The 23,627-nt window shown below is 48.4% G+C and overlaps 1 protein-coding gene across 3 annotated transcripts in view; it reads left to right on the top strand.

Moving 5' to 3' along the window:
- The window catches only part of HM13 (histocompatibility (minor) 13), a 41,923-nt gene that overhangs the window by 7,282 nt on the left and 11,014 nt on the right, over positions 1 to 23,627 (top strand). For all 3 annotated transcript variants that reach the window (XM_006860715.1, XM_006860713.1, XM_006860714.1), the window contains exons 2-8: positions 4,804 to 4,902; positions 10,319 to 10,401; positions 15,317 to 15,405; positions 16,977 to 17,062; positions 17,134 to 17,259; positions 17,923 to 17,980; positions 21,394 to 21,477. In XM_006860715.1, coding sequence (XP_006860777.1) covers positions 4,804 to 4,902; positions 10,319 to 10,401; positions 15,317 to 15,405; positions 16,977 to 17,062; positions 17,134 to 17,259; positions 17,923 to 17,980; positions 21,394 to 21,477 — 625 coding nt within the window. The remainder of the gene's footprint in view (positions 1 to 4,803; positions 4,903 to 10,318; positions 10,402 to 15,316; positions 15,406 to 16,976; positions 17,063 to 17,133; positions 17,260 to 17,922; positions 17,981 to 21,393; positions 21,478 to 23,627) is intronic.

The raw sequence follows: 23,627 nt of genomic DNA, 5'->3' as shown, positions 1-23,627 counted from the left end.
TGCACATATATAAATTATGTCTGTAGGAAGAAAACTCCCAGAAATGGAGTTGTCTGGTCAAAGAGTATGTGTATTTGTGGCTCAAACCTCGGACCTTGTGGTTCACAGTCCAGTGCTTATTGTATGGAGCTGCTGTGTTCCCCTTGGCATGGACAAATTGTAATGGATTTAAAAACCAACAACAAAAAAAAAACAGTTGCTGTGGAGTCAACTCCAAACACACATGGCAGCCCCATGTGTGTCAGAGTAGAACTGTGCTACTTAAGGATTTCAATAGCTGGGGTTTTGTTTTGTTTTTAAAGGCTCACCAGGCTTTCCTTCCTAGGTACCTCTGGGTGGACTTGAATTACCAACCTTTCAGTTAGCCATCAAGTGTGTTAACCATTTGCACCACCCAGGAACTCCTTATAATATGATGCATCCTGCCAAATTGCCCCAGAAGCTGGACCACTGAACTGCTGCATTATACAGGGCCCCACTGGTAGATAGACAAACACACAGTAAATTGCGGTTTTGTGGTGGAGCAAACAGTAAATAAATAGAGATTAATGTTCACTCTCAAGTTTCCAGGTTTCGGTCCCCTCCTCTCCCTCTGCAGTGCCTTTTGGCTTTTGGCTGGGACAAGTATTTGGGGAGGGAGAAATTCTCATCACACAGCCTAGGTGTCCCGGGACTGTGTTTACCCTTCTTCTAAGAGCAGAATGTCTGCACTCTAGCAGGGAAGCTCCTGGGAGCCATGTCTTCCCGGGCCCCAACATGGTCCCTTTCAGTCAGTCAGCCTCTATTCATTGTTCTTTGGTATGGTTCTGTTCTGAAGACCAGAAAGCCAGATTGTCCACTACAAAAAGGGTTCCACAAGGTAGATTGGGGAACACTGGGGCAAGTTTGCATGGACTAAATGGGACAGAGGTAAATAGTGATGTATGCTCAACCTTGGAACAACAGGGCTCTGTGATACAGGGATCTAGGCATAGTTTGAATGGGTAAAAGAGGGGGAATAGTGTTAAGATATTTGACTGTCTTATGAATATTGGTGTCCCTTGGCTGCTACTGTAAAATAGACAATTGAGTAGGATAGAAAGGAATGTCAGAAAACATGATTACAGAAAGCATGTAAGCCCGTCAGCCTATAAAGTGATTGGAATACCTAAAAGGGGTTCTAGAATTTGCCCAGTGAAACAGGCTTCCTGCAGAGCCTTTGTAGTCTATAGGACCTTAGGTAGAAACCTGAGCCCCATCCAGAACCTTCTGGGGTGGGACATTCCCACTAGAAAGGACAAGCAGACCAGCCTGGAACAGCTAGAGGAACCGAAGATACTTCTTAAAAGAAAGACCAGCAGGAAAAATCCGAAACAAAAATGGCAGTATGATTGGCTACTACAAGAACAAGCAAGTTGTTCCCCAGGGAGCCATCAAGGCAAGCAATCAGGTCCCTTCAGGACAAACCCCCCTCCAAGACTGAAACTCAAAGAGAACACAAGAGCAGGCACGTAAGCTTGCTGGCAACCACATTGGTCTCCTGGTGAGTGGAAGAGGAGGGTGAAAGGCAGCAATGAAGATATGGGCCGAGTTCAACCATGTTCTGAATACTCCCGTTGACCTTAAGATGAGAGAGAGGAGAAGAGGAAGGACTGGTTGGTCCAAAGTGTGGTGAGACCTGGGGACTCTTGAGCTCATGGACAAGGATATAGTCTTGGAGGGTTAGAGCTGAGAGTGAATTGTCCACTCATATGAAGTGAGGGGAGATGCACAAAAACACCCGAACTTGCAGATAGCACTCATTTGACCTAGCTTCCATAGCTTGTAATTGATAAAGGAAACAAATGTAAATTGCTACAATTTGATTGATTTGACCTATAAGTATGGATGTGGTAGCTCAGAATACCACCTGAGAGGGAAGGATCTTCACATCAAGGACCAGTTCTATCCCCTCTGTATAGAGTGGATTGATAGGGACAGGCAACTTAGACATTGGCTGCCTAAAATGGGGGGTGGGGGGCTATAAAGACTTGAAGTGACCAGCTTACAAGTTTTCAAGAGGAAGTTTACTTTCAGAGTGTTCAGGGGAAGGTCGAAACCCCACTGAATAGTATTCATCTTGTCTAGATGAGTCTGGTGAAAAGAGATGGGGATAAGATTCTAATAATTCAATGAGTAATTGTTATCATGACTAATTGTGACTGTCGCAACTGTAAAAGGTAGAAGTTTTGTAACAGAAAGATGGGAGTAATTAATCTGACAGTCCAGAAACAGGACCCTAGGACCATCAAGGGAGAAGAGCACAAGTGGAATGTGGGACCCTAACCAGAGAAGCAGCGACACCAGAGATGAGGGCATGGAGAGATAGAGCAGCTGAGGACTCTAGATTCATGGAAAGAGAAAGGCTGTGTGCTGGCAGCCAGGTGCTGGTGACCAGGAGGCCGGCTTGTAGAATGTGCCCTTTGGTTGTTTAAATAATTACATATTCCTGAGTGTTTTTGTGTACATCCCCCCCCCCAAAAAAAAAAAAAAACACAATAGAAAGGATATTGTAATCATTCCAATGAAACGGTGAGTGTAAAACCAATATTCTCCTATATAAACTATCACTCAATTTACAATAAAAACTTTAAAAATAATAATTAAAGACAGAAAAAGGGGTTCTATACCCCACAACCAGCCTGTACTCAAGCCCAGGATATGTGAACATCCCAGCTCCCCACACCTCCTCTGACTGATTGGTTCATGAACTTGATGTCCTACATTCCCTTCTTGGTCCACAAGACACCGGAGTCCTGTTGTGGCACTGTGGGCTAATGCACTGTACTGCAGAGTCCGTTTGAGCTACAAGGCCAATGGTTCAAGCTAACCAGCTACTCCTCAGAAGCCATATACATATACACTATGGGTTGGAACCAACTCAACGGCACTCAACAACAACAACAACCCGGGGACACTAACACCTAAATTCCTAAGGGATGAAATCCTATGAAGTGAAGGTCAGATAGATACCTCTACTCCCAACTTACTCATCATTTCGAGTACCAGCTGTCTGCCGCTGCCAGCACCCCCTCCTTCTCTGCCGGGTTCAATAATTCGTTGAAGTAGCCACACAAAACTCGATACAGTAAATAAGAGGTTTGTTAGGGACGCAGCAGGCTACAACCTGGAGTCAGGTTCACTTTGGAAATAACAGACTACAACTCAGGAGACAGGATCAACTTCACCAATCTGGACAGCAGCTCTCAGGCCCTTCTCGGTGTGTGAGGACCTCTCCATTGTTCAATGGCTCACACACCCTCGCCAAACAGCTTCCCTCTTGCAGATTTTGTTGGTTTTTAAGAGACTCCACAGATAAATGATGCCGTCCTTGTCTGAGGATTCTGCAGCGGTAGAATCTGAGGCCTGGGCGGAGCCCTTGGCTATTGTGAAAGAATTCACAGGTGGGAGCAGAAGTTTAGTCCGGTCTTGCAAGGGCTGCAGGTAGCTGTGACAGACGGTAGAATGGACGAAGTGGAGAATGGTTGGAGGCAGTTGGCTTGTCCCTGAGGAAATCTGGCAGGGTGTCATGGCAGTGACGGTTGTGCCAGGCCCTTAAGGGCAGCGTATAGAACATGTGGTCCTGAAAACTTGACCCCATGTTTCTGGACACACATTTTAACCAGAAACAGACTACCATTGGTGAATTTCCACTAAGTGTTTTTTGGCATGAATGTCATGAAACCAATTTAATTCCTACGTTGTGGTGTTACTCCATTTTCAGTTTTTTCCCATCTTTTCATACTGAAATTATTTTGATCGCATTTGGTTCTTTTTTGTGCAAATATTTATCATTTGTCAGCTCTTGGCCCACATTGTGTTCTTGCCAACTATAGCATCTGCCATTGTAAATTTAATTGTAGCTTTTATTTTTTATCATATTCCGCTTTACCAGTCGAATTTCCTAAGTTGACTCTTGTCAAGGTTGGCTTCTCCCATAAGCTGGGGATCTTCCTCCATATAGGTTCAGTAATATCAGTTTAGTGATGGTTTCTTTCTGTTCATAATATTCTTTGCCTATTAAATAAAACTAGTTCTGATGTTGCAATGTAGGACTGCTTACCTTAAGATTGATGGTTCAAACCTACCAGCCACTCCTCAGAAACCCGATACAGGGTTGCTATGAGTCAGAGGCACACAACAAATCCCCTAAGGGTCACTGTGAGTTGGAACCAACTCAACAGCACTTAGTAATAATTGGATAAATTAAAAATGAATCCTATTTGGCTCTGGTGTGGTGCTGCAGGTTAATGCTCTTGACCGCAAGGTTGGTGGTTCAAGCTCACCAGCCGCTCCTCACAAACCCTATACAGGGTCACTATGTGTCGGAACCAGCTCAGTGGCACTTAACAATCTCTTATCAATCCATGAAAACATGGGAAATAGTTTCAATGAAGTCTCAGTTTGCTCTGTTATCATATTTGTCTTTATGACCTATTGGGACTACCTCTGTGATGGGTCTTATCCGCAGGTGGACTACATGTGCTCTGGGTCTTCCCTGACCCAACAAATGGACATGGAGCATTGTAACAAATCCTCAGTGAGAGATTGGTGGGCAGTGTCAGAGCTTGCTCCCTCGGGCAGGGGAACAGCAAAAACCCTGAGGCAGGAAACTTATAACCCATGAACATTCCCCCCCCCCCCCCCCCCAGATGAATGAGCTATTACAGCATCACATGCCCGCCAGTATCCAGCCCATGGAGATGTAGACCTGAACCATTGCCCCTGTTCAGTTGGCATCCTTCTATAGAGCACCTCTCCTCTCCCCTCCTCTCCTCTCTCTAGAATGCCTCAGACATGCCCGAGACGATCACCAGCCGGGACGCTGCCCGCTTCCCCATCATCGCCAGCTGCACACTCTTGGGGCTCTACCTCTTTTTCAAAGTAAGTCCTTTGCTACTTTTTATTAATACCATTTAGTTTAAATAAATTAACTTTACATTGTCTTATTTTTCCCATCACAGGAGCCATGCATGTGCATTTATAGAAAATAAAGAGCAGGGAGAAACGTAATCATTGATCCATGACCCAGAGACAACAACCACTGGTCATACTAGGGATGCTTGCCTACCAGTCTTTATTTTTTGTCTCCATGTAGCGTTTTGTAATATTTTGGGGGTTTTTTTGTGTGTGCGTGTGATAGCCATTTGGATTTCATCACACTATTCAAGTTGGGATGGGGTGTATCTATAGCTTGTATCTCAGACCTACCTCTACCATACTAATCACTTTTTTTGTTTTTAATTTATCGAGGTTTATTTTCCCAATAAGAGTTATACAGGCTCAGTCTTGAAAACCTGGAAAGCACAGAAAAATAAAAAGGGAAAAACCGCAGTCCTCCAAAACCCCTCTACCAGGGACAGTCCAAGTTTCCCTCCGGAGGTGTGTCCTTCCACTGTTTGCCCACGCATGGCTTCTCCACGCCGTCCACCTGGCAGGATCACAGCATCGGCATTTTCTTACCTCACCGCATCTTTGCAGCATACAACTTGTCCTACTTTCTGATTATAAAAGTCATACAAGGGGTGTCAAAAAGTTCATGGAAAAACATTAAATGAGAATGGAATTTTTTAAGCCCCTCATATATGTAGAAATTTTTAAAAATAGCAAAGCAAAAGAAGAAAAGCTGTTGAGGAGTCCTGGTGTGGCACTGTGGGTTAATGCACTGGACTGCAAAGTCATTTTAACTGCAACATTAGTGGTTCAAGCTCACCAACCGCTCCTTGGAAACCCAATGCAGGGTCGCTATGGGTTGGAACCAACTTGATGGCACTTAACAAGAACTTGCTGTTGATATTTTGGGGTTTCTGCATTGTGCTTTTCATAAGTATTTTTAAGCTAATTAGAATCACTGTAGTAGCTACAACGTTAACTGTTTTTTAATAGTACATCACAAGTACCTTTTTCCTGATAGTTGAAAAGTCTTCAATAACAACTGTTTACATTTTTTTTAAATATATGCTCGGGGCTTTAAAAAATGTTTTTTTTGTTGTTGTTGTTTTTTAATATTAGAGCATAAAAACAAATGTACAAAGGGACTTTAAAAAGTTCTTGGAAAAATTCCATTATCTTTTAGTGCCATTTTCCATAAACTTTTGGAAGTCTCCTCATATATAGCAAACATGATTCTCAGCATGGAGACATGTCTGTATCACCCCAGTGACATCTACCTCAGTCTTTGGGTTTTGTGGTATGGCTGCACTACTGAGGGACATTTAGGTGTGGCGCTATAGGATCAGCACTGGACTGCTAACCACAAGGTCGACGATTCAAAACCACCAGCTGCTCTTTGAAAACCCTATACAGGGTCGCTGTGGGTTGGAACAGCCTCGACGGCTCTTAGCACCAGCAGCAGCAGCAGTGGTGCCGTGAACATCCCACACATGTCTTGGCATGTTTCAGTATCTTCCATGGGGTTATCAGGTCATACAGCATCTCACTTTGCAGTGTGGATTTAAAAAACTAGTTGCTAAAAAAAACTAGTTGCTGTTAACTCCAACACATAATGACTCCGTGTACGTCTGAGTAGAGTGGTACTGATTTTTCAGAAGTAGACCTTTTCTCAGGCACTTCTGGGTAGTTTGAACTTGCCTTTTCAAGCGTGTTAACTGTTAGACCACTTAGAGACTCCCTATAATGTGAGTCTCTCAATTCCAGTGAATCCGTTGCGACTATAGCAACTCTTCTCCGAGACTGTAAATCTGTGAGAGCAGACTGCCACACATCTTTCTTCCCTGGAGCGGCTAGTGGGGTGAAAACACTAACCTTGTGGTTAGCAGCACAAAGCTTAACCCACGGTGCTTCCAGGGCTCCGTCACATACTGTGAATGGTAACAGAGTGTGCTGGCTTCCCCAGACTCTGCATTTGGTAGTATCAAAATTGTTCGTTTTTACTAGCATTGCCTGTTCCATTGCTTCCTCTTCGTTAGGTCAGAAATTACTCTTTTTAATGGCTCCAGAATTAACAGATAGACATTTTTGCTTACAGCATCACATATGTATTAAACAGAAAGTGTCCTTCTGATTTTTATGCCTATAAATAAGAGTGTGTCCAAAAAAACTTGAATATTTGCTGACACCCCCCCCCCAACCTCAGGTGCAGAATTGAGTTGATCACATGCCTACATTCAAAACTTAGCACTGTTAGTGCCAACCTCCTCTCCCTTGCACCTTGAACATCCCCATTTCCCTCTTGCCATAGGCCCCTGCTCCCATGCTTGCTTTCTCTCTGTGGATCTGTATGTCATCGGTAAAGTATGTGGTGTTAGTGCAGCTGCGTGTGGGGGGGTGGGGGGGGAACTGGCATCCATAAGCCACACAGGGCTTTGCATTTCTCTTTCCTTCACCCTCCTCTAAACTTTTGAGGTATCTCAGTAGCTCTCTGTACAGCTCGTCCATTGCCCCTGACTCAGCGTTTGGCAACTATTTCTCAAATCTCCATCATTCGTGCCAAGTGTCAGGAGCACACACCCAATCTCTTGGCTGTAGACCTTCTACCATAAAAATGTGTTTAGGATTATTTTCTTAGGCTACAGTCCCCCCAAAATAATTTCTGACAACAGAGAGTTTGGATGTTTTTATTTAAGACAAGGAGCCTTGGTAGCAGAGTGGGTTAAAAGCTGGGCTGCTCGCTGCAAGGTCAGCAGTTTGAACCACCAGTCTCTCAGCAAGAGGTAGATGAGCCTCCCATAAAGGAAACCCAATACAGGGTCTCTATTAGTTGGAACCAACCAACTCGGTGGTACACCAGCAGCAGCAGCAGCAGATGCCTGTGGCATAGCCTGTCCTCTCTGGGCAGGTAAGCCCCAGCTTTTTAAAGCCAAAAAGTCCCAGGCCCTATCCTAGCATGCCGTGTGCTTAAAGGATGGGAAGTACCTCCTCCCCATGCCTCAAGGGTGTCGGTGTTGAGATTTGTGAGTTGACAACTGCTTGGGCAAAGTAAGCACCAGGCTCCTCCCAGACCCCAGACTGACAGCTGGTTGGTTGATTTGCTAGAAGAAGGCTCACAGGGGAAACTCTCACCCAATCCCCTTCCCTCCCCTTACTTGAGGCACTGGAATTTGTGACATTCTTCAAAATAAGAGCTTTTGCTTTATCTCACCTCTTTGTAAATTGTTCATTTTGAAGCAGCTTATAACTAAAACTGGAGTCTTGGTGTGGTGCTGTAGGATCGGCAATGGACTGCTAACCATAAGGTTAGCAGTTCAAACCCAGAAGCCACTCCTTGGAACCCCTATACGGGGTTGCTGTGAGTCAGAATCAACTCAACAGCACTTAACAACAACATAACAAAGCTGAATCCAGGAGCATAAGAGAAATAAAGGAAGAAATTGGGGCGAAGAAGAAAAAATAGGGTAAAAAGATGAAGCCTCGGGTGAGGACAGTGAGTGCCCAGACACCCCATGCTTTGACATCTTGCATTCTTGCCAAGCATGGCCAAGGGCATGGCTCTGACTCTCCAGTTGTTGTAGTTGTTAAATGCTGTGGAGTCGGTTCCGAGAAGCAGCTGATGAGTTTGAACCCCTGACCTTAAGGTTCAAACTGACCTTGAGGTTGAGTGCTTATCCTGTGGTGCCACACCAGGACTCCAACTCTTCAGTAGCCAGAGGACAAAGGAAAGTATGGCTGGGGGCATGGTTCTCATAATCACACAGTCACAATCAACCAGAAACTCAAAAGGTACAGCCCGAGAAATTTGTCCCCAGAGCCCACATAGAGCCTGTGGGAGGGGCACTTCCCAGGCCTGTGAAATATGTCCATAGGTCCTAGTCTGGTAGAACTCACATTGTAGACCACTGTTCATTGAGCTATTTGGTAAATGTTTAGTGACTGTCTGCTTCTTGCCAGGCCCAGTACTGGGTGCTGGGGGTGCTGTAGTGAGAAAAGCAGATGACGCCTTGTGCCCTCCTGGAGCATCTTAGGACATGGTGGGGACAGACACCAAATAATCACACAAGATAAATGGAAAGTTACAGCTCTAAGAAGAGCTATAAAGACAAAAGTCCGAAGCGCCCAGAAAACTCCACAGAAGAGCCACCCAGGGATGAATCCTGGTCCTACTTGATGTCCCCAGTTCAGACAGCAGCACTCTGTCCACCTGGCTGCTCAGCCGAAAACTTCCTCCAGCCCTCCTGTCCAGTCGTAGCTGAGTCTAGAACAGATCTGGAACCCGAGCACTGCTCCTTACGCCCCTCCCTCCTTCCAGCCCAGGGCACCGCCTCTCTCTGCAGTAGGCCACCAGATTGCCTGCCAGCAAAAACCGGCCCTGCAGGATCTGGCTCTCTTCCCTCCCCAACCTCATCTGCCCTCACTCTTATCCACTTCTGGACCTTCACACTTGGTCTTCCCTGTGCCTCAAATGCTTTACCCCCAAATATCCAGTGGCCCACGCTGCTACTTCATGTAGGGTTCTGCTCCGGTATCCTCTCATCTGGGGTGCTTTCCTTAACCACCTGTCTGAATTTGCCACGCTCCCTCATCACCATCTCCTTGCCTGCTTGGCTTGTCTCCTTAGCACCTGTTGTCACCTGGCACTTTGTTACATGTTTGTTTTTTCTGAGAGGCTGTCCCCTTCTTGGCACATGAACCCCACGTGAGCAGGCCTGTGTCTGTTTGGTACTCTGCTGTATCCCAATGTTAAGCACATGCCTGGGACTTAGGCAGACAGTAAATATGTGCTCGCTTACCAAGGGAGGGACATGTCTCTGAGCTGAGTGTTGGAGGGCGAGGAGGGTGGCGTTGTCAAAGAGAACAGTTGTTTTTGTTTTTGTTTTTTTAAAAAAAAAGGTACCTAAGAAACAGGGCCTGCCATCACGACATAGTCTGCCCTCACTATGGGAGCAGTCGCCCAGAAGAGTGTGATGGGAGAGTGGAGCAGGCGCATGCTCTGGCCCTTGGTGGCCACTCTGAAGTGGGGCTCATTGAAATTTCTGAGCAGCAAGAAGGAAACTTGGAAGGGTGACTTTTCTGAGTCTCCGACGGTTCTCTTGTGACAGTGTGCTTCAGTCCTGATCCTGGTCCCCAGACAGGTACAGGCATAGAGCTGTCCGACTTCAGATATGGAGCCATTAAGTGTAACTCTCCAGTCTCCTTCAAGAGGTGCATCTGGAGGCTGGGGAGTTCTCCCTCTTCCCGTAGCCACAGAAACTAGAATGGCCCCAGTACTGTCTGAGATTCTTCCTGACACCATCATCCAGCTCTAAAGGCTGGTGACCACCTCCAGAAGAAAAGTGGGACCTCTGGTTTCCTCATAAGCACCGTCAACCGTGATTTCCTGTCTCTCTTTGTATTTCCACTTCAGATATTCTCCCAGGAGTACATCAACCTCTTGCTGTCCATGTATTTCTTCGTGCTGGGGATCCTGGCCCTGTCCCACACCATCAGGTCAGAAGGCATCTTTCTGCAACATTTGAAACCACTTACTCAGGAGCCAGTGCAGGGTCTTGGATGTGAACATGACCTTTGGCTTCCCTCAGCGCCAGGGTCGAATCATGGCTGTAAAACCCAAGAGAACCTTTTCCCCTGTGTCGTACTGTGGCTGATATAGGACAAGAACCATCACCTCTCTGGGCCACAGTTTCCCGGCAGGGAATGATGAGAGTATCCGGCAGATGGTTCTCAGCACCACAGTAATCAGAAAAGTTCTTTGTGAGCAGGAAGGACCGTATTGTTTGTAGTACTGAGATGAGCGATGCCAGTGCTACCCACCAGTTACCATCACCTACTGGGTGTCGTGTCCGAGCTGCGATCTTTGCACATAGTCTCCCTAAAGAGCAGTCCTGTGAGAGGGAGGGAGGCAGGATTGTGAGACGTTAACAATTCAGGGTCTGGAATTTGATCACCTGACTCTGAATCCAGACTGCCACTTAATATCCCTGTAACCATGGGCAAGCTACTTAATCTCTCTGGCCTCAATTTCCTCACCTGAATATAGAGGAAAGTAATAGTATCTAACGGGTCCTGTGGCAAGTTCATAGCTCAGTTATCTGGCGTTTAGGATGCCTTCAGAAGCTTCACTAATGTTATTTGTGTGAACTTGCCAGAGACACCTATAAGATCAGCTTTGGTGTTTAGTCCCATGGTATATTCACGGAAACTGAAGCTCAGAGAAGGTAAGAATTTGGCTAGAATCATACAGCCTGTAAGCAGCAGAGCCAGGATTCGAACCTCAGGACTCTGAGACCCCAAAACCCATGTTCTTTTCACTGCCACATACTCGAGAAACCCAGTTGGCTCCCTGGGGATGAGCATCTGTCTAGACTGGTGTTCTTGGGAAGGTCTGTTCTCCATTGTGTACGATGGTCCCATGGAGGCATCAGGCATTCCTAGTCCTTCTCACCAAATGGCAGTGTATACTTACCCCTAGCTGATGACTACAAAGAGGTCCCAACACGCTTCCACCTAAGGTGGTCTAGCCTTGGGCTGAGAACCACTTCTAGGCCATGAGGAGGTCAGCAGCTCAGGGAAGGCCAGAAGAAGAAAGTGCCACTTGAGGTCAGCTTTTAATAGGTAAGGAAGCGCTGCTGTACACAGTGAAGGCACAGTGGTGAGCTTCCCAGAGCCAGTGAGGAGAAGGTCAAGATGGTCCTAGAAAGTATGGAAAGCCAGGATGAGTTTGGCCACCTTCCTGAAGGCACACTGGCAGGATGAGGTGGTAGTCAGGACCCCCAGACCTGGTGCTGCAGCTCTTGTCATTGCTCGAGCTCTTCTGAGCATCAGAGTCATCTCTAAACTGAAGATACCAAGAGTCCTTCCTCATGGGGTGGCCAGGGTTGAGCCAACTAGGAGGCCTGGAGCACCTAGGTACTTTGCAGCCAGCAAGATCATGGTAGACCTGGCACCCTTCTCTTGGCATGGGGTCGGGGTTGTAACTCCAGACACTGGGGCTCCTCCCAGTTCCATCCCATCCCATTCCTGCATTTGGGAGGGGCCAGAGAGCCCTCAGTTCTCACAGCCCAACCACAACCTCAGAGTGATGGAACCCAATTTGTTTCAAAAGTTAGTGCACTGAGGAATTGTCACTGTATCTCCCCAGACAGCCCGCACGAGAGCTGGCCCCACCCAGGGTCCAGGCAGAGCATTTGGAACCTCTTCATGCTCATACCAAAGACTGGTCTTTTCCTTTTATAATAGGCGCTAAGGGACTTTGTTCCAGATTTCTCATCGATTAGCCAGGAAACTGTTAATATATCTTTTAGCCAATTTGTAATTTTTACTGATAGAAATTATCAACCGATCATAAACCCAAGAGCAGCATCTAAATGGCACCCGGCAAAATTGGTTAGTGATTAAAAAATTTTATGAGACGCAGCATTTTCTTGATAAAATTTCGGGCAGGAAACTGACCCTGGGGAAACTGGACCTTGTGTTGTTCTGGCTTGTGCTCCCCCTGACTCCCTGTGCTCACCCTCACTGGGGTGTCTGGTAGGATGCAGAGCAGCCTCCCGCTCAGTGTAGGAGAGGACACTGTAACAGGCATGGCACGAGGGGACAACTTAAAAATCAAAGTGGACCTTGTGGAGCTAATAAGTTAGATGATCTATTTAAACACATGAACGTAAAGTCAGATCTTCCTCAGTATACAAGCAGTGAGGTCTGAAGGTTTGAAATGGGGACATTGTCGCTCAGAGGGCTCTGTCACCACCAGGAGTCACACCTGGAAGGGGCAAAATGCAGGCACCCCCGGTGTGCACTCGTTATGCCCTTGAACCCCCAGCTGCTGCACAGGAGAAAGATGTGGGAGTCTGCTTCTGTGGAGATGGAGCAGTTCAATTTTGTCCTGTTGGTTATTTGTTTGGGGGGTTTGTTTGGGCTGAGTGAGGTTTTGAGCGTGTCTGTCTGATGCCAAGGTCAATGTTCTGTCTAGGTTTGGCAAAAATGAGGATGGGAGAGCGTAAGCTGTTTGAAACAGACCTGTGGTCTCCAGAGGAGAGACCTGCTGAGCCCTAAAAAGAGCTGGGATTCCTGCCCTCCTCCAGTGGGGCACCAGGAGAAAGCCTGCCAAAGGCCACAGCCTGGCTTCCCCTTGCTGGCTTACCAGCTGTTCAATCCAGCCCAAGCCCAAACACCCAGTTCCTCCCTGCCAAGGGAACCTCTGAGCTCATGCCCCACCCAGCTGACATTTAAAGGGAAAAGGGCCCAGGCGGCCAAAATTTGCCAGTCCAGGAGGAGGCCACGTCACCATTTCCGCTGACTCTCTCTTGGGCTCCCAGGGGGAAATGGCACCAGGATGTGGTTTCTCAGTGGGAAGCTGTGACCTTTAAGTTTGCAGCAGGCCTTCAAGGGCCAGAGACTCTTCCCGGCTATAAAAGTCCATTCACGGTCATTCAGCAAGCATTTGCCAGAAGCCTCCTAGGCAACCAGGCATGGCCTTGAGGCCGCTGGACTCCGTCCTTGGATCCTTGTGTCACCCAGCAGCCCAGTGTTCTCTCAAGGTAACAAAGATATCAGTCTAGAAGCTTCCTACTTAAAAGCTGAAACTGCAGGTAAACAAACCTTATTTAGTTAGCTTGTGGTGTGTAAGCACTCATTTGATCCTCTTAACACTGTGAGAAAGATAATGTAATCATAGTGTTCCAGATGAGGGAATGGTTGCTCAGAGAAGTTAAGTAACTTTTCTAAGGTCACAGAGCCAGTAAGTGGTAGGGCTGGAATTTGAACCCAGGAAGTTCATGCTCTTAAACACTGCACTCTGCTGGCTAGAGAAAGCTAAGCACCAAGCTCCTCAGGAATAGGCCAGCTGGGGTGACTTTTTAGGCCTCCTCTGTGCCTTCATCCATACCTGCTCATGCTGCCTGACTTCAGACACCCCAAGTAATTGGGCACATTGAGCTGAAAGCAGCATCCAGCCTCATCCATCTTAACCTGCTTCCTGCCTCCTCAGAAACCTGCTCCCAGGAATCCTGCTCCCAGTCTATCCATGTGCCTCCCACATCACTGTTTATTTCAGAAGGCTCCCATTCTTTCATACCCAGCCCATTGAGGGTTGAGGGATCAGCTCGCTGACAGACGGGGAAACAGAGACCCAGAAATGCTTCTTGACCCCATGTTCTTAGGGAGAGAGCCCCTTTTCCCCACTTTTACGACTATGATGGTACCTCCCTGAGGTTGCTGCAGCTTATCTGTTCCTGTTTGGTATTACTAATATGATCTGATGTTGTAATGATACTTCCAAATTCAGTTCCATGAACTTACTATGGGTTAGTGCTGGGACAAGCATCACAGCCATCTCTCGTAGCTTCACAAACCTTATTTTAGTTAGCATACAATGTGCAAGCACTCATTTGATCCTCTTAACACTGTGAGAAAGATACTGTAATCTAAGGTCACACAGCCAGTAAGTGGTAGGGCTAGAATTTGAACCCAGGAAGTTCATGCTCTTAAAAACTGCACTTTGAGACAGATGGTCTGTTTAGCCCCACATAGAAAGAGGTGAAATGGTTCACCAAGGATCCGATCCACGCAGTTGGTGCATGGCAGAGTTCAGGGTACGGCCACCAAAATCCTAGCTGTTGCACCATCCGGCCTTCTCCTGTTCATTTTGCTCTGAAGAAGGTGCCCAGAGGAGAAAGTCTCTCTCTTCCTTGTCTGGTCAGGAAGTGAATGTATACTGGGTAATTAGAGAGAATGCTCCCAAAACTGGACCTGAGTGAACGTGAGGAGAGCCGATTCTCGGTCTTTAGCTAACAAGTAACAATGCTCAATTAAAGGGCGAGTGGTAACCATCAGCCACCTGCCTTAGTCAGCCTGGAAGGGGCCCAAGGATGTGAATTATTGACAGCCCAAAGTTAGAAGCAGGGACAAGGTGGCTTAGAGGATTCTCTTCACAGATGGGTCTGAACCCATCTGTCTGACCCCAGTCCAGTGGTCTGTCCAAGGTTAACAAAAGTGAGGGAGACAAAAGAGCTTAAGAGGGTGGACTAGCCACCGTCTCCCAGAAGGGCCTGTGGTCTCCAGTGGGTCATACAGGTAATCCAGGAGCTGGATTTTGGGATCCATTGCTCTCCTAAAACCCAGCATTATACATGAAAGTCCACTGCCTCTGCTTTGTGGTAATCAAGAAGCGGAACGGAGAGTGCTTCACTGGAGTCCAGAGACTGAGGTTCAAGTTTCAACTCCCACGTGATCCTGCTGGACAAGCCCCTTCCCTGCACATCTGTAAAATGGAAATAGTGGGAACTGCCTTTTGAGGCAGCTGCTAGGATACCAGTAGAGAGCCTTGGGGCCTACATGGCTTGCTGGAGATACAGTGGCCCACAGGGTTCTGATTGCCAACCTGCCTTTTTGTCTTTCCTTCCAGTCCCTTCATGAATAAGTTTTTCCCAGCCAACTTCCCAAATCGACAGTACCAGCTGCTCTTCACACAGGGCTCGGGGGAGAGCAAGGAAGGTTAGTGCTGCTTGGTATCTGCCCCATGACTCCTCACCTCTCCTGTACTGGGGTGCCCATTATAGCAGGTGACAGCAGGTGACCTTGGAAATCCCATGCCTGGGCCCCTGTCCTGGTCTTGCCACTGCTCGGGATCTCAGCACTCTCTGTAACTCAGCGGGGGGAGGGGGGGGGCGTGGCATTGCTCTAGTTGTTTCCTCCGTAAAATGGAAATGATCATCTAGTCCTTCCCTCATGGGGATGCTGCTAGACGAGAAGCTTGGGGAGCATGTAGCACGCGGCCTGGCTCAAAACAAGCATGGACCCTCGTCACTGGATGGTGATTAGCTTGAGTGCAGTTACTATCCCACTTAAGACTGGAAACCAGTGGTTCCACAGCTTTACAAACCAAATGAAAACCATGGAGAACTACGCCTTTGTGGATTTGTTATACATGTCAGTGGTTGACCAAATGGAAGCTGTTTCCCCTGTGAATGTCTGACCTGGCAAATGTATGGCTCTTCCTCCTGGTGCCGAGCACACAGAGCATTCCTTTTCACATCTTTCATACATCTGGGCCCAGGGCATGCTTGTTGAATTTTACAAAGTCATAGGTCGAAGCTTGCTGAGGTGACTCAACACCACAGTCTTCAGGCTGTCTCCTGGTGTGCTATGCTCCGGGGGACCCCTCAGGGTCCAAACTGCCCTGCATTTCCACATTCCAGCCAGAGGGGAAGGAGGGGCCTGCACAGCTGCTGGTAAATGTGGCTGTGAGCTAGTTGGCTCTCTACCAGTTACTTAGAAACCCTAGAAGGTGGAAGGAACAGGAACTGGGGGCTCTACACTCTGGAATCTGAAAGAAGTGAGACCACTCTGCCTCTGGACAACTTCCACCACCTCTCTGAACCTCCTTTGGATATTTGGAAAGTGTCAAGAGTGGGTCTAACCTCAGGATCTCTCCCTTGGGACTTTCTGCAAGAGTAGCCACAGGGACCTTTCCCCCTTCTCCGGGCCTCCTCTGGCCTCCATCTCGCACCTTCCTCTTCCATGGAACCAGCCTGCCAGCATCCTTTTTGATTCCTTTGATGGCCAAGCAGACAGATGCCAGGATGAACTGGGAGCTTGCCAAAGGCCTGAGCTGGGTAGCAACAGTGACAGGGCATGGATTGGGCCGCCGCTGTGTGCCAGACTGTGAGCTGAGCGCTCTGTAAGCACCATCTTGTAGATCCCCGCAGCAGCCCTATGAGGTGGAGCCGGTGTCCCCTTTTTACAGATGAGGGAACTGTCTCCCCCAAGGTCACACAGCTACAAGTGGCAGAGCCCAGATTCCAACCAGGTCTGTCTGTCCCCAGAGCCTGTGTTCCCAGCCCCACAGACAACTCCCGCTGACCTCTGCCAGGAAATGGGAGGCTGGACTTGGCTCCACTGAGCTCTCTCCATCCTAAAACTGCCTCTCTCTGGGTTGGCTGAGCCCCCCCAGCTTGCTGACTCGGACAGTGCCCTCCTCTGGCCAGGGACTAACAGGAGTGGGGGACAGAGGGGTACAGAAAGTCCTACCCCAGGGAGTGAACTGACCTGACCTCTCTGCCCAGAGATCGTCAATTACGAGTTTGACACCAAGGACCTCGTGTGCCTGGGCCTGAGCAGTATCGTCGGTGTCTGGTACCTGCTGAGGAAGGTGAGTAGCGTAGGCGCTGACTGGAGTCGGGGAGGGCAGGGCGAGCTGGCCTCATCCCCTTCCTTCCGCAGCACTGGATCGCTAACAACCTCTTTGGCCTGGCCTTTTCCCTCAACGGGGTGGAGCTCCTGCATCTGAACAACGTCAGCACAGGCTGCATCCTGTTGGGCGGACTCTTCGTCTATGATGTCTTCTGGGTGAGTCCAGCAGGGGGCGCCCCCTCACCCTCCCAAGACACAGCAGTCTCAGGGAGTGGGATGTTCTGGGCTAGAAGTCAGAGGCCTGGGACAGGTCATCTCTGAGCCCAATCATCCTCGTCTGTGAAATGGGGCCAGAGAGCCCACCATATGCCAGAACCTTCCAGGGACCCTCATGCTACCCCTACAGTGACTCTCCAAGGGACTTATTTACTCCCCTGCCTCCTCAGCAAGTGAGATCAGCCTGAAGGTTTGGGCAGTGGTGGTAGAATGCTTGTCAAGGGTCCAGCAAGGGCTGCCCACAGCCAGGGGCTCACTGCGCAGGAGTGACCCAGTTCAGTCTTACTTAGGCACACCTTTGTAGCCCCAGGTGGTCTCTCCTTCCCTTTAGTGGGTGATGCTGGAGAGGTGGAACATTGAACAAACATAGGCTTTCTGGCTTGGGCCATTCAGGCGTTTCCACATTCCTGCAAATAGCCTCTCTTTGTTTCCCAGAACCAGGAAAACACACACACACACAGTGTCCATATGACCAGGATCTGTGTGGAGTCCTCCCAGTCTCCCCCACCCCACTCTCTGTGGGTCTCTGGTTATCACCAGAGACAAATATTCTTGCCCACCTGGCCCCTTACCACCCTTCAGACTCCCGTCTTCTCCTTGTAGGTATTTGGTACCAATGTGATGGTGACAGTGGCCAAGTCCTTTGAGGCACCAATAAAATGTAAGTGACCCACCATGGGGGACCCCTCTGCTTCCCCCTCACACTCACATTGACTCGTCCCCTTGTGACCCATTTTAGTCAGTACCTTTCCATCCTGGTTGTCTTCCACAAGGCTGTGGCACAGTGCAGTCTGCTAACCAGCCCAGCTTGTAGCAGGGCACCCAAGGGCTTTCCTCTGAGACCGAACGCCTCCCTGACTGGATCCCCACAGCCCTCGAGTATCAGGCACTGTCCCAAATTGCACGTGTGGCCTTGGTTTTGTTCTTCGATTATATCCACCTGAAGGGTTAGAAAATCCAGCTACAAGAGGAAATTGTGTTATCTCATGCAATAGCAAGCATAGTGGTAAAGCCACTCAGAAGTGGGTTAGTGCTTCAGTGGAGTCACTTTAGAACTAAGGTCACGCCAGTCTCCCACACTGTTACTCTCAGCATGTTCACCTGTGGTCCCAGGATGGCTGCTGCAGTTCTTGGCATCCGCTTCCCTCACAGCCATGTCCAGAGTCAGAAAGCGGAGGAATGTTTTTTCCCCGGAGCCCCCTCACATTTCACTGGCCAGAACTGGGTGACAGGCCCAAGTCCAAGCCAGTCATCAGCAGGAGGGATGGGAAGCCGTGGTTAGCGTGGAGTCTAAGCTTTAGCCTAGTCAAGAATCACCTCCTGGGACCACCAGGCTCAAAGCAGGGGCAGCTTCAATCAGGCACAGTTGCGAGGCCAGAAAAGCCTTTTCCCCAGCTTCCTTCTCCACCACTGCAGACAGGTTTCTTTGTGAGCTGAGGAGAGGCTCGTGGCTACAAACTGCTTCCAGATTCTGTGTTCCCAGTTCAGCAACCCCAGAAGCAAGCAAGCTTCTCCCAGCTTCAGTTTGAATCCGTCTGAGGGCCTAGCTGGTAATGAGCCGATCACTCCAGCCTTGGAGATGCAGGGTGAAGACAGCAGGCTTGGGTCACTGCTCTCACCGGTGTCTGAGAGCAGAATATTTGAATTAGCCACCAAGCCAAGTATATGGGGGGTGGGTGGGGGGTGCCTAGTGTGGCATGCTTTAACATAAGCATCGGACTGCTAACTACAGGGTCAGTAGTTCAAACCCACCACCTGTTGCTCCTCTGAAACCTATACAGGGTTGCTGTGAGTCAGAACTGACTACGCAGCACTTAACAACAACAAAACCAAGTATACAAGTGACGGACAGTTCTCCAGAGCAAAGAAGCAGGATGCTGGGCAAACCAGAACCACAGCTGTTGCCTAAGGCCTAGAGGATCCCAGAGCACCCAGCTAATTGGTCATAAAGGAAGAATAAACATCTACCAGCATGCGAGGGTATTATGGGTGTTTGAATAGGAGGGTACAGCTTCAGCCAAGCTGGAGGCAAGAAAATGCCTGGAGGGTCCCGAGAGCAGAGAACAGAGAGGTTAGGCCCAAGTTTGGTGGAGCATTTGTATTGGACAGAGGTGGACAGAGACCAGATTTGGGGAAAAGCAGGGGTGTCTTGCCAAGGAGATTGGATGCTGTCCAGTAAGTAGTGCTGAACTGTTAAAGCTCCAAGTAGGGAAATGACCCTCATATTTGGCCTCCAATGGTGGAAATCTTGTCATTCAAGTTGAGGAGAAAACCTGTTGCCTTCTATTGCCAGGTGTAGAGCTCAAGGCAGCATAGTAGAGAGGTGAAGTGCACATACGCTAAAGTCAGACTGCCTTGGCTTAAATCCCAGCTGTACCACTTGCTGGCTTTGTGGCCTTGTGGAAGAGGCTTAACCTTTCTGAGCCCTGGTTTCCACATCTGTAAAATGAAGGCCACACACTCTGTCACTCGATACCAGAATGGAGTATCTGTATGTTATTGTGTGTTGTGTGCTCAAGGACAGAAGAAGCAAGAAGAGCAAAAGCTTACCCGTAACCCTCAGTGTACTTTCACTTATATCCCATTGGCCAGAACTAACTACAAGGAAAACCAGGGATTCCAGGAACAGGATTATGCTGATTTGGGGTAGTCTCAGACCAAGCTCCATCCATCACCTGGGAAGGAGGGTTGTATTAGGAAAGAAATCCTTACCAGACCCCTCTGGAACCCTTTCTTTTAGACCCCACTCACAGGTGAGAAAACCAAAACAGTATGTTAAGTTACAGAGCGAGCCAGGATTCAGGTCCAAACAGCCCAGCTCTGAAACCCATTCAGAACAGCCAGGCTCTTCTGCTCACAAGGGACCATGGATGAGATCCAGTGACAGCTGCCTTTTGTTGTAACAAGACCAGAGGAAGGCATTTCTCTCTGATTCTGATTTACCAGCAGGGTTTCTGAGGTGGATGGGGGTGCAAAAAAGAGGCACTATTCTTCCTCCCACAGCACTCTGTACTTCTCATATGGATGGAGACTTTATTGCAGTGGCCACACACAACTCAGACATCATACTCACAGTTAGGGGCGTTATTGGGAGTGTTAACAGGATCAGAAATGCTCAGGGCACAGTTGTTCCAATCCGAACAGCCTCTCCTCAGCCGTACCCACAGGCAGGTCTCTGCTTAGCCAGTGTTACAAAGCTCTTTTAGGACTGCTAATAAGTGTCCACAGGACACACCACTCCACCATAAGCCTCAGCCTGAGGGCTCTGGGCTCTAATCCATGGGTCCGCAAACCTAACTCTCCCCACTTAAGTTGCCTGGAGGGACCCCAATTGCAAGCAAGCCTCCTAGCCAGAGTCACTCAGCTTTATTTGCTCTGTGGTCTGGGAAGCCCACTACCCTCTCATGCTCTGGGTCTTGGGTCTGCTGCTCCTCTGCCACACCTCGGTGGGTTGAGGAGGTTCTCAATGGCCAGGGATCTCAGACACAAAGGAGGTCCTCCACTCCTGGCTCATTCTCTTCTGCCTCTAAGATGGCTCATTTTAAACCCACTTCAAGTTCCAACTTTTTACCATCATAATTAATTAACAATCACAATTGAATCATCTACATCTTCTTCCACCTTTTCTTACCCAGACCTATCAGGAAAAAGTTGTTTGGTGCGAGGATTTTGCTGGTGTGTGGCCTTTCCCCATATGCAGAAACAGAAAGAGCCTATAGCCTCAGCTTCCCCTGCCGCTGAGAATGCTCCCCGCTGCTCGCCCCCAGCAGCACTGTCATAGAGAAAGGAGCTGCTAGATGTTGGCACTCACTCCGTAGCACTCTTAGGGTTCACATCCTGCTTCACCAAAGAGTCTCACCCGTAGGAAACGTGGAGGGTATGGGAGTCGGCTCTCACGGCATCAAAACTTAGAGCCTTGCCCTTTAGCCTGGCATCAACCTCTGGTCTGCCCATCACACCAGAACTACAGATGTGGGAGTTTCAGGCCACACGGCTGCCGGGAGCCAGGAGGGGAAGTAAACTGGGTTCCTGCCACTCCTCACTTCTCTCCTCCCCGCACCCTGTCCCTTTCAGTGGTGTTTCCCCAGGATCTGCTGGAGAAGGGCCTTGAAGCAGACAACTTTGCCATGCTGGGTCTCGGAGATATTGTCATTCCAGGTAGTATCCCTGACGGGGTGGGGCAATGAGCTAAGGAGCTGAGACGGAATGATTTGAAACTGACAGCTTTCCATTGGGGAAGGGGGTTAGGCTGGGCAATTCCAAAGGCCACCACTGGGTCAGCCCAGGGTTTGGTGAAAGATTCAATCTCCACACACACTTCTGGAGTGCAGTCTTGTGCCCATCCTGAGCTATGCACTGAGCAGAGAGCACTGAGCAAGGCTGTTCATGGTGCTCTGGGGAGATCCTCAAGATGCATGTGTACAAACTGACGAGACAAAGCACACACTATGCTTTCCTGTAGAAACCTGACCCCTCACACACATATACACACTCTCCCCAGTTTTCACATTTCAGATGTGCTAGGACTACCAGCGCCCTCCCCGGCTTCTCCCTCCCCCCACCCAGTCTCCCATGTGTGGACCCACAAGCAGCAGTGCCAGCTCTTTTGTCTGCATTCGGAACAGAGGCCCCTCCCTGTGTGCACCCATTTGTTTATGCGCACGAGCTGGCATTGGGGCACTCGGGCCTGCCGTCCTGAGCCTGGGTGTACATTCATGGGGGCCACGGCCTTAACTCCCCAGGGATAACCAGTAGTCCAGTTACCAGTCAGGAGACAAGGGTACAGCGAGCTGTCCCTCTGAGGGCCACTGAAGTGCCTGAGGCTTTGATGCCATCTGTGGTCCCCTAGTCCCAGAGGTTAAGAACACGAACGTGGAGCATATGAAAAGCCAGTGTAGAAAGTAAGGGCCAGTTATTCATAGCCCAGGCTCATGCAGCCTCTTTGAGTGTGAACAGTGCTTGTGTTGGTTAAGTATGTAGGTGAAGGAGTCTTGGTGTGCCACTGTAGGATAAGCCTTTTACTGCTAACCACAAGGTCAATGGTTCAAACCCACCAACCGCTCCTCAACGGCAACATCATATTCTTTGCAGCCTGCAAGGACTATTTCCATTTTACAGATGAAGAAACCAAATTCTTGCCTAAGGTCAAATACAAAGTGGTTTAAAATTCAGAAAGGTGTATGTAAGAATTGCATATTTTCATTTTCATCATACTTTATTCCATTTGTATACTGAGCAAATAATCCAAGAAGCTCACATGGCATCAGGATTGGAAGGAGGTTCATTGACAAACATGCCCTACACAGATGGCACAGCCTTGATTACACCGCAATATAAAAACAAAACCAAAAAATCCTCATAACTGGACTAATGATAAGCAACATCGTGATAAATGGAGAAGAGATTAAAGTTGTGCATGGATTTCATTTTACTTGAATCCATAATCATCTCCAAGAAGCAGCAGTCACTAAATCAAATGACATACTGCACTGGGTAAACCTGCTGTCAAAAAGTGGGAGAAAGGAAAAAAAAAAAAAACCCACCAATTCTGACCTAGAACGATCCTATAGGACAGAAGAATTGCTCCGTAGGTTTTCCGAAACACTGAGTAGACAGTCTCATCTTTTTCCAAAAGAGCAGTGGGTGAGTGTAAACTACCTACCTTTCTGTTAACCAGTCCTCTGCTTACCCCACAGCACCACCAGGCTTCCCGTTTGTTTACAAAGACCTCTTTAAAGTGTTAAAAGAGCAAAGATAGCAGCTTGAGGACTAAGGTGTATGGTATTTTAAATTGCCCCATATGCATGTGAAAGTTGGACAGACCAGAGAAGAATTGATGCATTTGGCATTTGAGTTATGATGTTGGAGGAGAATATTAAAAGCGCATGGACTACCAGAAGAACAAAGAAATCTGTATTGGAAGAAGTACAGCCAGAGTGCTCCTTAGAAGCCAGGAGGGTGAGATTTCATCTCTCCTACTTCAGACATGTCACTGGAGGGACCAGTCCCTGGAGAAGGGCATCATGCTTGGTAAAGTGGAGGATCAGTGAAAAAGAGGAAGAGTCCCAATGAGATGATTGACATGGTGGCTGCACTAGTGGGCCCCAACAAAGCAGTTTGATTGAGGCTACACAGGACCTGGCAGGGTTTCCTTCTGTTTTGCATGGGGTCACTCTGAGTTTACAGCACCTAACAACAGCAGCAAGACCTGGGGAAGATGGGAGTCTGGTCTTTCTTAAACCCTTCCAGTGGCCCTGAGGCAGGCCGGCTCACTCCCCAGGAGGCAGCTCTATCAGGCAGAAGAAAGT

The sequence above is a fragment of the Chrysochloris asiatica genome, unplaced genomic scaffold (assembly GCF_000296735.1).
Source record: "Chrysochloris asiatica unplaced genomic scaffold, ChrAsi1.0 scaffold00039, whole genome shotgun sequence".
Classification (NCBI taxonomy): Eukaryota; Metazoa; Chordata; class Mammalia; order Afrosoricida; family Chrysochloridae; genus Chrysochloris; species Chrysochloris asiatica.
The sequence above is the reverse complement of the archived record's forward strand: the minus strand, read 5'-3'. Positions and strand labels throughout refer to the sequence as shown.